We start from the raw sequence: 12167 nt of genomic DNA, 5'->3' as shown, positions 1-12167 counted from the left end.
CACTTACTCTCGGCGTGTCTACATACACATCTTAAAGTGAGCCATGGCTCTGTTACTGGCTTAGAGCGTTTGCACCTTAAAGGAGCCACCAAGTCTAATATGTTAGTGCAAGTACAATTAAAAGTGTCTATAAACTCATCAGGAGTAAGAGTATACCATAATGATCCTGAGTATGTAGCACAGAATGATTAAATGCTGCAAAAAACTCAGAAGCAGTTGAAGGGATAATTGTGCGCACACGGCGGTCCGTGGCGCACAGTTTCACATGAGAGTGGGGCAGTGTAATATTAAATAAAACAGCGAAGTGATCGGAAATATGGGTGTCAAAAATCTCACTGACATTTAACTGCAGACCCAAGGATAATATCAGGTCCAGTGTGTGTCCCTTCTCATGTGTTGGACAGGCACAGACTGAGTAAGGTTAAAAGAGTCAATGAGATTCAGAAAGTCTTTCACCAAGGGACGGGATTCACAGCAGACATGGATAATAAAGTCCCCAACAATTAAAAACCGATCATAGTTCACTGTCACTCCTGCCACAAAGTCTGTGAAGTCCTTTATAAAATCCTTGTTGAAATGAGGCGGACGATATACTACAGCGCACAGGACAGGGGTAGTAAAGTTTACAATGAATGTCTGCAGCTCAAAGGAGAAAGAGATTGACGGTGACAATCGACAGTGAGCACGGTTACATGCGCACAATAATCAGATAACTGGGAATAATCAGGTAATGGTAATAATCCGATTTGACGCGTTTACGTGCACTTCAATAATCTGATAATCAGAAAAACCTGGTTTACATGATTCAGTCCTTCAGTTGGATTTCTCCTCAAGTACATGACATAAAACTCAAACTTCCTGTTACAGTAGGTACTCATATCCTTGAAAAACCTTGAAAAGTACGCAAGTCATATATTTGCAAAATAAAGCACTCATCATGCTGACAGCTTATATTTTTACAGTACTGTTTGTTTTTATCATTAACAAATACATGTGAGAGCATTCTAATATGTAGTTTAATGTGGAGCCAATTTTACATACTTTGGGTAGATTCGGAGTAAAAGTACTGCAAAGAGCAATATACAAGTGTATTGTATATAAACTTGTCACACAAAGTGCATAACATATAAGTAAGATAAAATAAAAGTGACAATTTAAACACCGAGAATATAAAAATATATTATTTTGTGTTAAATCTTTATCTGAAAGGAAACAAAAGCTGTCAGATTAACATAGTGGAGTAGAAAGTACAATATTTCCCTCTAAAATGCAGTAGAGTGGGAGTATAAAATAGCAAAATCCGAAAGAAACCAGATTAAAGGGTATACATGCACCGAATAATCTGACTATTGGGGAAAAAGCTAGGTGTGTTTATCTGATTTCTCATAATCAGATAATGGCTTTTATCTGATAAAGCCTATTGGATTATGCTGTTTACATGACCACTTGAATAATCAGGTAACTCCAGAAATCAGATAATGATTGGTTTATTAGTGTGCATGTAAACGCGCTCACTGAAAACTGGATTTAAATACAGATGCTACCCCTCCACCTCAGCCGGTGGTTCGGGGTAAGTTAAAAAAGAGACAGTTAGGGGGGAGCAACTTGGAGAGCTGGATAGACTCACTGACTTGAATCCACGCCTCTGTCAGAAACATAATATCCATTTCACGTGAAGTGAAGAAGTCATTCAAGATAAGTCTTGTTTGCTAGCAATCTAGCATTCAAGAGAGCCAGGCTACACTGTAAGAAAAATCTGTGTATTAACAGTTGAATGATTGTACAGTTTAACATATTTTGTCCATATACGAGATTCACAGGTTTATTTCTGTAAATTTACATCCCGAATTGCATTATGGGATTTTGATCTCCCGACCAACTTCTCTTGGCGGCCCTTGTTTGCAGGTGTCTGCATTTCATTTGTGGTAAGGAAAAATTTAATTAATTATGGTAATAACAATACAGTAAAAATCAATCAATAATAAAGCAACTGTTTTATTAACAGTAGGTCTAAAGGAGTTCGAAAAGTTATATTTTGTTATAGTCATGATGAGTAAAATACGACTCAGATATCACGTTAATGTTTGCTAGCTAGCACTAACGGTAGCTCGCAACTTTAGATTAACGTTAGTTATAACTTTACTCTATTTTAAATTAAAACACTTGGTTTGATTATTTTGAATTTGGAAACTGATAGCTGAATTAATTGTTTGCAAGAATAGAAACAGCCACTTTGTATGAGAACCTTTCTGTCGTGATAATGATCACTCGCCAGTTGGGTCATCATCTGTCAATTTACAGTATATTTGACAGTATTTTCTGTCAACCGGCACGCGACACGTCATAGCCCATCCCCCTCTTCACTCTGTCAATGCAGGTCTCTGTCAAGGTCTCGTTCTGCCCTGCTGGTTCACTTTCCATGTCAAGGTAAGCCAAGTATTTGATGGAAATATCAAAGAGGTTACTATTTTCTCGGTAAAATCTTAAATAAATATTATATAAACGTTAGTAGATTAGAGTTAACGTTCGCTAAAGTATTTTACTTTGGTCTCGCGACTCGCAAGCTATGTTACGTCAGCTTGTTAACGTTAGGTCTGGTTAGCTGCCTGTTGTCCCGTTGTTGATAAATTACAAATAGCACATGGGTATATAAAGAAGTATTTGGTTACTTTCTAGTCTGAAATGTTTTTAAAAACTTATTAACAGCGAAATATGGCTTTATTTCACCATCTATTGTTTGTGGTTTCAGCCGTGTTAAGTTACTGCTGATGAAGAAAGCATTTCCTGCTGCTGCTGCTCCAAATTAAAAGGGTTCCAGTTAGGCACTAACAGAAAGCTTTTATTCTGAAGAACATACAGGAAATGAAATATGTTCGATGAATCAGCGGTGCTACTAACAAACTGTGCAGACAGGTAACGTTAAAGAATATGCAGCCACAGCTAACGTTAAATAACACAACAGCTTTAAACAAAACAATACTCCGACGATTTGGGAGTTATGCCCTTTCTCTATCATTTTCATATTGAGACAACATGATTGATATCTTTTTTGTGTCTGTACGTCCAGTGGCTGGGTCTCAGCGGTTAGCATGGCGCTTAGGGGGTCAGTACGTCCTGCGCTGTGATCCGCGGAGGGATACACCGGTGTGCAGGCACAGACGTAGCTTTTTAACAAAACTCAATTGTTTATTTAGCCTAGCGAGACGGAGGTCAGGGGAGGATTGGTGGTGTAGCTGCGGGGCTTGCCAACCTATGTCTACAGAGGTGGAATCATTTTACTGCACAGAATGGGATTCGGTGCTACCATCGTTGGGGAGATTTATCATCAGGAGGAAAACCGCCGCAGAGAGTGCATTTCAAGGAGTGAAAACTTTGCAGCAGTCACTAAGATGAACTGGAAAAAAATGCCCAGGCCTGCAGGAGCTGATGGACAGCTTTCAGTCAAGTGAGTAATATCGTCCGTGTCGTCTCTTTGTTTGCTTTTACCGAGTGACCTAGCGTACCTGTCCCAGAGCCAGCTGCAGCTGTTGCTCACCGGTGTATCCCTCCGCGCAGGACATACTGACCCCCTATAAGCCGCCATGCTAACCGCTGAGCCCTGGCCATTGGACGTACCGACACAAAAAAGATATCGATCATGTTGTCTGAATATGAAAATGATAGAGAAAGGGCATAACTCCCAAATCGTCGGAGTATTCTTTTAAACAAGATAAAAACACGTCAGTGTGGTGTAAAGGAACACCGTCATTTTTACTACTGAATATCCGACTGGCATCAGAGCAGAGCATAACGTTATATTGTGTGAAATGTAGTGAACTCTGATGGAAATGCACACACTCAACCTGCAGCAACGCCTGTCTGTGTTTTCTACTTTTTCATCAAACGACAGGAAAGCATAAAGACACAGTGAAACATATCCTGCTGTTTTTTCTTGTAAAAGGCCTGGTTTAGGAGGAAGAAATGTAGAGTAAGACAAGATGTACTTTATTAATCCCCGAAGCGAAATTCAGTAAATTCAGTAGTATGTTCAGACACTTTTGAAACCAAATACCTATTATTGTCCTAATTGAAGACTGTTCTGAAATTACATGGTATTTATTTATTTAAAAAAAAAAATTCTAATTTATTTATTTTTATTTGCAGCCCATGCAGTATTTTTTTTTTTTCAGATAATCGTTTATTACTCATAATTGAGGTAAAAAGTTAAATTAATCTTGAATTTTGCCACAATCTGAAGCAATTTAGAGATGAAAAATAAGGGAGAAGAAGGTGAAAGAGACAACATTGGTGCAACCCTAATATACTGCAATTCATTTTAAGTAACCTGGAACATTTTTTTTGCAATTTAAAAAAAAAAAAAAAAAACCCGGTGCAGTTTTGGACAAAAAATGTTATTTAATATATATAATAGTCTGTGTTCAATAAAGCCAATAGTCAGTGTTTTATGTGTACATCCAATTGGATTTCAATTCAAATATGAATATATTTGTTGGCTAAAATTACTGTACTTGTTTTCAGGTGAACATCCACCCATGCAAAAGTTCTTGGACAGCTACACCACGTGACACCCCAGAAGCCAATCCATTACACCTCAGTGCAGGTACCATATGAAAATACGATGATTTTTACACATTATTATTTCTTTTTTCTTTATGAATAATGGAGTGAACAGCTTTTGGACTCTACAGTTGACACTAGCTTGGACACTACAGTTGACTCCCTAGAAGCCTTTGTAGCCATTACTCCTCAAAGCTTACTTGTTTTATGGGATTGCCATGTATTCTTTTCTTTCTCTTACTTGCTGTCACTATGACACTTCATTGTGGTATCTGCGAGTTCACAAGTGCCTCAGTGTCTGCCTACTTAAAACATTGCAGGACCCATAGAAACATTAGTCGGGCAGTTTTTCCTTGTGGTTTTCCAGATTGTGGAAAAAGCTTTACCTCTTACAATTCCTTTAATGTGCACTTGACCAGAAATCACCATGAGGGGAGGAAACAGTCTTTTAATCGTAACATATCTGTACAGTTGAAGTGTTCTTGGGAATTTTGTGGCAAAGAGTGTGGAAGCATAAAAGGTCTTGTAGCTCATCTGAAGTGTCATATAAAAGAGGGTCTTGAAGTGACATGTCCTTATAGTGGATGTGGAAAGACTTTCAAAATCATATCTACTTTTACATCTCATTTGTCAAGATGTCACAAGCAGTGTGATGTTACACATATTTGTCAAAGTCATATCAGTGAGACAGAGTGTTTACATGCTGATTCTGATAATGGCCCGGGGTCATACATTGATGGTGAAATCCAGCAAGATGATGGAGAGAGTGCAGCAGGGCAGCAAGATGGAGACACTCACCCAGGGTCAGCCGAGGATAGATACACTGAAAACATGGCTCTTTTTTTTCTTGGCTTACAAGCCAAGTATCTTGTCCCGGCATCTACAGTCTCAAAGATTGCAAGTGAAATGAGAGTGCTTCAGGACATCCAGCATGAGTTTACTATGGATTTGTTTTCAAGAGGTCTTGAAGAATATGGTGTACCTGATGAGGCTTTACAAAATCTAGGGCAACATGTATATGAGCAAAGCCCAATGCAGAGCACACTACATACAAATAATGGCAGCTTAACCACACACCACAGAAGACTTCAGTATTACAGGAAAGAGTTCAACTTAGTTGAACCTGTAAAGATAAATTTAGGCCAAGATGACATCGGCAAGCAACAACATTTCCATTACGTTCCCATCTTACAAAGCTTAAAAGCTCTCTTGTCGAATCAAGGTGTACGGCATCAAGTGCTACATCCCATACCTGCCAATGAGAACATGCTACGTGATATTGGAGATGGGCATGTCATTAAATCAAACGTTTTGTTTTCATCTGATCCGCATGCTCTTCAAATCATGTTGTTTCAAGATGCTTTTGAAGTTGCTAACCCCTTGGGGTCTGCCAGGCAAAAACATAAAGTTCTTGCAGTGTACTACAGTCTAGCTAATGTCTATGCCCATAACAGATCCACTGTTGATTCTATCCAGCTTGTATTACTTTGTTTGGAGAAGAACTGTAAATGGTTTGGACCTGACGCAGTTTTTGACACTTTGATGTCAGACTTGGGTGACCTTGAGTCAACAGGCATTTGTGTTGAAGGGAAAACCTTTAGAGGTAGTATTGCCTGTGTCATAGGAGATAATCTTGGGTCCCACTATCTTGGAGGATTTACTGAAAACTTTAGCAGTGCAGCATATTTTTGTAGGAACTGTCATGTTAGAAAAGAGGACTTTCAAAGAAATCCTCTTTCTACAGCCACTGAGAGAACACCAGCTAGTTACAGTGAATCATTGCAGGAGTTGCAAAATAACCCAGATGTGCAAATGCATCAAGGCATCAAGTCAAACAGTGTTCTTAACAAGCTCACGCATTTCCATGTTTGTGCACCAGGACTCCCACCCTGCCTTGCCCACGATTTATTTGAGGGCATAGTTGACTATGATTTGGCGATGTACTTGCAGTTCCTAGTAAAAACAAGGAAATGGTTCAGTTATGATGTACTTAACAGCAGGATTGTGACCTTCAAAGGAGAGAGTCAGAACAAGGCCAATGTTATACCTACCAGTGGGACAAAACTTGGCGGGCATGCTGCCCAAAACTGGTGGCTGCTTAGACATTTACCAATACTGTTAGATGACAGAGTCAGAGACCCCAAGGATGAAGTCTGGCAACTCATACTGCTACTGAGACAGGTGGTTGAGCTCGTGTGTGCTCCCACACTGTCAGAGTCACAGGTTGCATACATGAAGGTGCTCATTGAGGAGTACCTGGAAACGAGACATATCCTCTTCCCACTTACACGACTGAGACCCAAACACCATTATCTCTTACATTACGCAGATCTCACGCTACAGTTTGGACCATTTCAGGTGACTACCTCTTGAAGCTCATCGAGAGAATGCCAAGAGTGTGCAAAGCAGTAATCAGAGCAAAGGGTGGCTATTTTGAAGAAACTAGAATATAAAACATGTTTTCAGTTATTTCACCTTTTTTGTTAAGTACATAACTCCACATGTGTTCATTCATAGTTTTGATGCCTTCAGTGAGAATCTACAATGTAAATAGTCATGAAAATAAAGAAAATGCATTGAATGAGAAGGTGTGTCCAAACTTTTGGCCTGTACTGTATGTATGTACGTGGGTGCATGAATGCATGTATGTGTGTATGTATGCATGTATATATGCATATGGGAGCATAGGAGCATTATTCCCCGTATTTTTTCTCTTTTTAGTGTGTTTTGTAAGGCTCCTGTATTTTTGTTCTAAGTGTCTTGTAAGCCCATGAGGGCTGCACCTTCAGTGTATGACACTATGATAATAATAAAAAAAAAAACTAACTAACTAACTCAAGCCACTGACATAATTTGTGAAACCATTTCCATTATAAGACAATATGAATGCTACGAATATCACTGTGTTATAACAACGTAAATACAAGAAAAACTGAAATGTCAATGTTGAATCAGAATAAAAATTACATCAAATAAAATCATAACATCCCTTTGAGGGTAATAAAGTTATTTTTATTATTTATTGTTCTCATTGTTTTTGTTTAGGATTTGGAATTGACTCTGGAAGGAGTGGCACAGATGGAGGACACTTCAGAGGAGGAGTATGTGCCTCAACCTGCTCCAGACTCTGATGAGTCATGGGAAAGTTTGAGACTAGGGGGTAAAGGCAAAGGTGGGAGAGGAAAGGGGAAAGGAAGAGGTCACGCTGAAGGTCGGGGAAGGACACGCTCAAGGGGTGAAGGCAGCAGGTCGCGGTCCAGAGCTCCTTCAAGAGCACCAGGGCGCCGGGGCAGGCAGCGCACCAAAGCTCTCAGGGAGGAGGACAGAGTCTGGCTCGCACAGCTTAGAGCTGCCAGTATAGCTGAGATGCAGGTTGGTTATAGCTATTTGGTTAAAAAAATCTTGTTATATGAATGAATGAGTAAAAGAGGACACAGACTTGAAATATGAATCTAGCCATGTAAACATATTTCCTTGATCAATTTCTAGACGGCTTTACAACATCTGAGCCAGGAGGAGAAAGATGTCATTCTACAGTCAGTGGTGACCCGCCTACCAGGGGTGATGCTGGACATCCTGGAGTTCCAGGAGCAGACACCAGGACCACATCTTCCAGATAGAGGGCAGCCTGCATGGTGCACCTGCCTGAACTGCCGACGCATGCCGACCCAAATGGAAAACCTGTGCTGTTGGCAGACTCCGGAAGCAGGAGTGCCCACCTGGAGATGTACTGTCTGGATGAGGGTATGCTGCGTCTGGTGAGGATGACGTGGAACGACATCTTTGCTCTGGAGGACAGCCAAGATGTGGGAGCCGACAACAAAGAGTTTCGGTTTGCTGCCTACCGCCAGTTCACAATCTGGCAACATGGGTGCCTGTGAAGAGGGAACCGGAGGCCGATCCCAAGCTGCTGTGTACTTCGCATCCGTGCAAATTTCCTGACCCCTCTGGAAACGATACAGGCTACAAAGAAGCTCCATTTAGGGTGGCAGAGTAAAATTTCCAACTGTTCTATTTATCTGTGATCTCAAAATAACAGACTCCACTTTTATCCAAAAATAAAAACAATTTATGTGCAATATATATTTATTTTCAAAGTTTTCAGGGAGTATTTTTCAAATTTGCATTATGTACATAGTTTTATTTTGTTTTTTGTTTTTTACATGTTCCTAATAAAAAATGTTTGGAAAATAAGCAGGTCTTGTCTTCTCTCTTTTCTTGCTTCATGTAGCTGAGGCCTTTATGAAGAGAAGAGAACAGTAGCGTTAGAACATATACCAATGCTCCATAATCAAATCTGGTAATTGTTATTTTCAACTCAACCCTGGCATAACAGATATAACTAATGGCTTGATGCTGATAGTATGACCATTACAAATAGAAGTTCCAAACTTTCAACTGAATTAGCAGTGTATTATAATTGGTGAGAGTGAGCAAAAGATCTAAACTTCTGCAGTATTGGACCTTAGTACAGTGCAGCTGGCTTGTGAGACTGACTTCTATTTTTTTTTTAATTCAAAGAGGTATGTTTTGACTTGACCTGCACAACAATAACAAGCATTATTTGAAACTGATCAGATATGAAATGTGGGATGTAGGTGAACGACATACCTGTCCTCTGCGAATCTGTGTCTGGACCAGTTCTGCCGTTGGGGGCACAACTCCTGCAAGATTTCCAAAATGCCTTGGGTCACCTGGCCAGTGTTTTGCTTTTCTTGGAAGCGCCCCTCCATCCATACGCTTTCTTAGGATGCAACGCTGCAGCTCAGGGATGTAGCCATAGTCCTTTGCAACCTTTACCGCTTGGACACGGTAATTGTGTGACTTCTTGCTGTACAGTCTCTTGTATCTAAAAGACAACAGTTTAAAGATTTACTGCATGTCCCCCTCTCTCCCTTACCTTTTCTGTCAACCAACAGTACAGCCCAATAATTTATGTAGTGACAGATTATACTAAATCAGCACATTTGACAAGTTATGTTGTAGTACAGATCATGTTCAGTTGTCTTGAAGATCAATAAATGTGAGATTTACGATTTCTTGTTATTCCAGCCGATGTAATCTGGTCGATGGTTGTGGTGGTTGTAGTCTAATGCAGCAAGAAGGCACCTTGCTTCATAGACAGGAGGAGATAAGGCAAACCTGTGTGTGTGCGTGGGGGGGGGGGGGGGGGGGGGGGGGCAATAGAGGTAAAAAAGTTTAACCAAATAAAATCTGCAAGGGACTCCATCCTCTTGGGCATAAGGCTCGCTTGAAACATCTCTTTTCATTTGTATGGGACCAGGATAACTCAATATTTTCAATAATAAATAAATAATTATAATAAAGAGTGAATAATCAAATAAAAATCACCTTTTTCCAGCATACATGAGAATGCAGTTCTGGAAACTCTCAAGTTCTGAAGTTGACCTGTAATGTAAAACACAGCTAAAACTTTTGAGGAATATTATTATGATTTTTTTTACATTCCCATTTTATTATTTGTAATGTGCCAGGTTTCATACTGATACTATAACTGTTCTGCTAATGGAAACAATGTTAATTTACCGAAAGGTCAGATACTTCGCGACATCCTTCAACCAGCGTCTGTTGAACATGACTCGTTGAAGAGCCTCATGTGGTGCAGAGCCTGGCACCATGAGCTCTTTATCACGGGTCGCTTCATCAAGTGGTCCATGGTCACATTTGCCACGGGTCCATTCATGCTTCCCTGTGACATGATAAAGCACCCCCACCCACATGTCCTACAACAAAATACAATTTTGAGAAGAAAAACATTTGTCATGTGACAGAAACGCTCCTCCACCACTAGAAGCAAGTAGGGTAGCAATCATCCAAACAGAAAGATAATTATTTCAACATGTATTGTTGCGGTGTTGGTGTTATCTCCCTTTCTTAGGATCAGCAATAAACAAAGACGTAGTAAGGCTTGTTCACAATATTCGATTATTATGTTGTTATAATTTTGGCAATTGTTATTCAGAGATGAGCAGTGACAGTCTCCATAACCAGTCGTGCAAGTGTCTAATAATCTTTGTAATAAATATACTCACCCATCAGTGCTGCAATCTGCATGTGTGCATCAGTGACAATCTCGGTGATGTTCAGGTTCTCCAAAAGGCTGTCAAACGTCTGTATGAAGGCATGCTTCTCCATGATCACACTGTTATGGTTGGTTTGTCTCTTGTCCACAGTGACAACACTGATGATGTCCTTGGACTCATTTTCCATAGTGGTATAAGTGCAGTACTGGGCAGTGTGTCCTGTAGATATAAATGAGTTGTTATAATATGAAAATCATTTTTGCTTGCAGAAAATGTGTTTACACAAATTTGATAAATAGAATACTTACCTGGGGAGTCCATCCTTCCATCAGCTGAAACAGATAAAAGCAAGCAAATTGTGACCTTTGCAGCTTAAACCAGGGCCATTACATATCCTGGAAGTGTATTAGCATTTATATTTTACTTTACACTAATGTTACACAGACATACGTTGAATAGAGTAATACCTTACAAAAGCTGGGAAACAATCGTTTCTCAGGGACAGTGAGAAACGTTAGGTCACCCCAACTCCTTGGTGATCTCATATGATTTTCAAATCAAGCTCTAAACATGACCTATAATGTTTTCTTACCTGGTCACTAGGAAATGAGCCATGTCAGCATCTGTTTTGAGTCCCAACTCAAGTCGAAGCTGCCTCCATGACATGAACGTGTACCCGATGTGGCTTGGACGGCTTTGGTCATAATCTCTTTTCAACTCACGAGATGCTGCTGATAAAACCTTTGTTTTCTTCTTAGTACCACTTTTTAGTGGGCTTTGTGTGGTGCTGGGTCGCTTGCTGGCTGCGGAGGAATCCATTACTACCCAAACAGTAGTCTGGATCCACCGCGCTCGTCTTCTTCCTGTATCCAAGCCGAAAGCCGCCGAGGACGCGCATGCAGCGTCATTTGACGTCACATCCGCAGGACAGCGCGGGAAATTCGGACCACGAATTACAGCGCATTATGCAGCACACAGCCTGTTCAAGGCAACTGAGAGATACGCGGCTGGCCCCATTCTTTTTGGTTTTGAACGCTTCATCACCCATTAGTATTAAAACAACTTAAAACACGTGTATTTTTTCACAAATCCTGCCTCAATTTCCTTTAAGTCTTAAATGTGGAGATGGTGTCTGCCTCCCGGACCACAACAGGAAGATGATTCCACAGGAGAGGAGCCTGATAGCTGAAGGCTATCACATCAGCACATATCATCACTATGTGGAGGCTAAGTGGCCAGGCTCTGTCCATGATTCCCGTATCTTCTGTGAGTGTAGCCTGAGCAATAGATATGCATGTGATAAGTAGCCCAAAGCTTTGTGCAAATATGTTTTTCTCTTTTAACACAACCAAATGTATCCATTATAATTGCAGGAGAGTTTGATGGCTACCTACTTGGGGACCGAGGATATCCGTGCCAGCCCTCTCTGCTGACCCCTTACCCGGACCCTGAGTCGGGCCCCCAGCAGCATTTCAATGGGGCCCACTGCAGGACAAGAACCCGGGCTGAGATGATTATTGGCATTCTCAAATCCCGGTCACCCTCCGGAGGGCACGTGACATTATA

General features: G+C 40.6%; 2 protein-coding genes across 4 annotated transcripts; one reads left to right on the top strand and one right to left on the bottom strand.

Annotated features, from left to right (window-relative positions):
• Window positions 1-2353: 2353 nt before the first annotated feature.
• On the top strand, window positions 2354-8584 carry LOC144464177 (uncharacterized). Of its 2 annotated transcripts, none has more exons than XM_078170338.1 (4): window positions 2354-2427; window positions 4519-4600; window positions 7603-7929; window positions 8047-8584. In XM_078170338.1, exons 3-4 carry the CDS (start codon window positions 7636-7638, stop codon window positions 8317-8319), a joined length of 567 nt encoding a protein of 188 aa, XP_078026464.1. In that variant the 5' UTR covers window positions 2354-2427; window positions 4519-4600; window positions 7603-7635; the 3' UTR covers window positions 8320-8584. The 2 variants fall into 2 exon arrangements, with proteins under 2 accessions (XP_078026464.1, XP_078026465.1); XM_078170339.1 differs by lacking the exon at window positions 2354-2427 and adding an exon at window positions 2735-3445.
• Window positions 8585-8660: 76 nt separating this feature from the next.
• On the bottom strand, window positions 8661-11928 carry LOC117258016 (uncharacterized). Of its 2 annotated transcripts, XM_033628473.2 has the most exons (8): window positions 11194-11880; window positions 10910-10933; window positions 10611-10820; window positions 10105-10301; window positions 9910-9966; window positions 9592-9699; window positions 9169-9406; window positions 8661-8795 (listed from the first exon to the last, which is right to left on the bottom strand). In XM_033628473.2, exons 4-8 carry the CDS (start codon window positions 10296-10298, stop codon window positions 8781-8783), a joined length of 612 nt encoding a protein of 203 aa, XP_033484364.1. In that variant the 5' UTR covers window positions 10299-10301; window positions 10611-10820; window positions 10910-10933; window positions 11194-11880; the 3' UTR covers window positions 8661-8780. The 2 variants fall into 2 exon arrangements, with proteins under 2 accessions (XP_033484364.1, XP_078026463.1); XM_078170337.1 differs by having other exon boundaries at window positions 9169-9699; window positions 11194-11928.
• Between the last annotated feature and the right edge of the window lie 239 nt (window positions 11929-12167).

Source organism: Epinephelus lanceolatus, chromosome 8 (assembly GCF_041903045.1).
Source record: "Epinephelus lanceolatus isolate andai-2023 chromosome 8, ASM4190304v1, whole genome shotgun sequence".
Classification (NCBI taxonomy): Eukaryota; Metazoa; Chordata; class Actinopteri; order Perciformes; family Serranidae; genus Epinephelus; species Epinephelus lanceolatus.
This window is presented reverse-complemented; position numbering and strand designations above follow the sequence as displayed.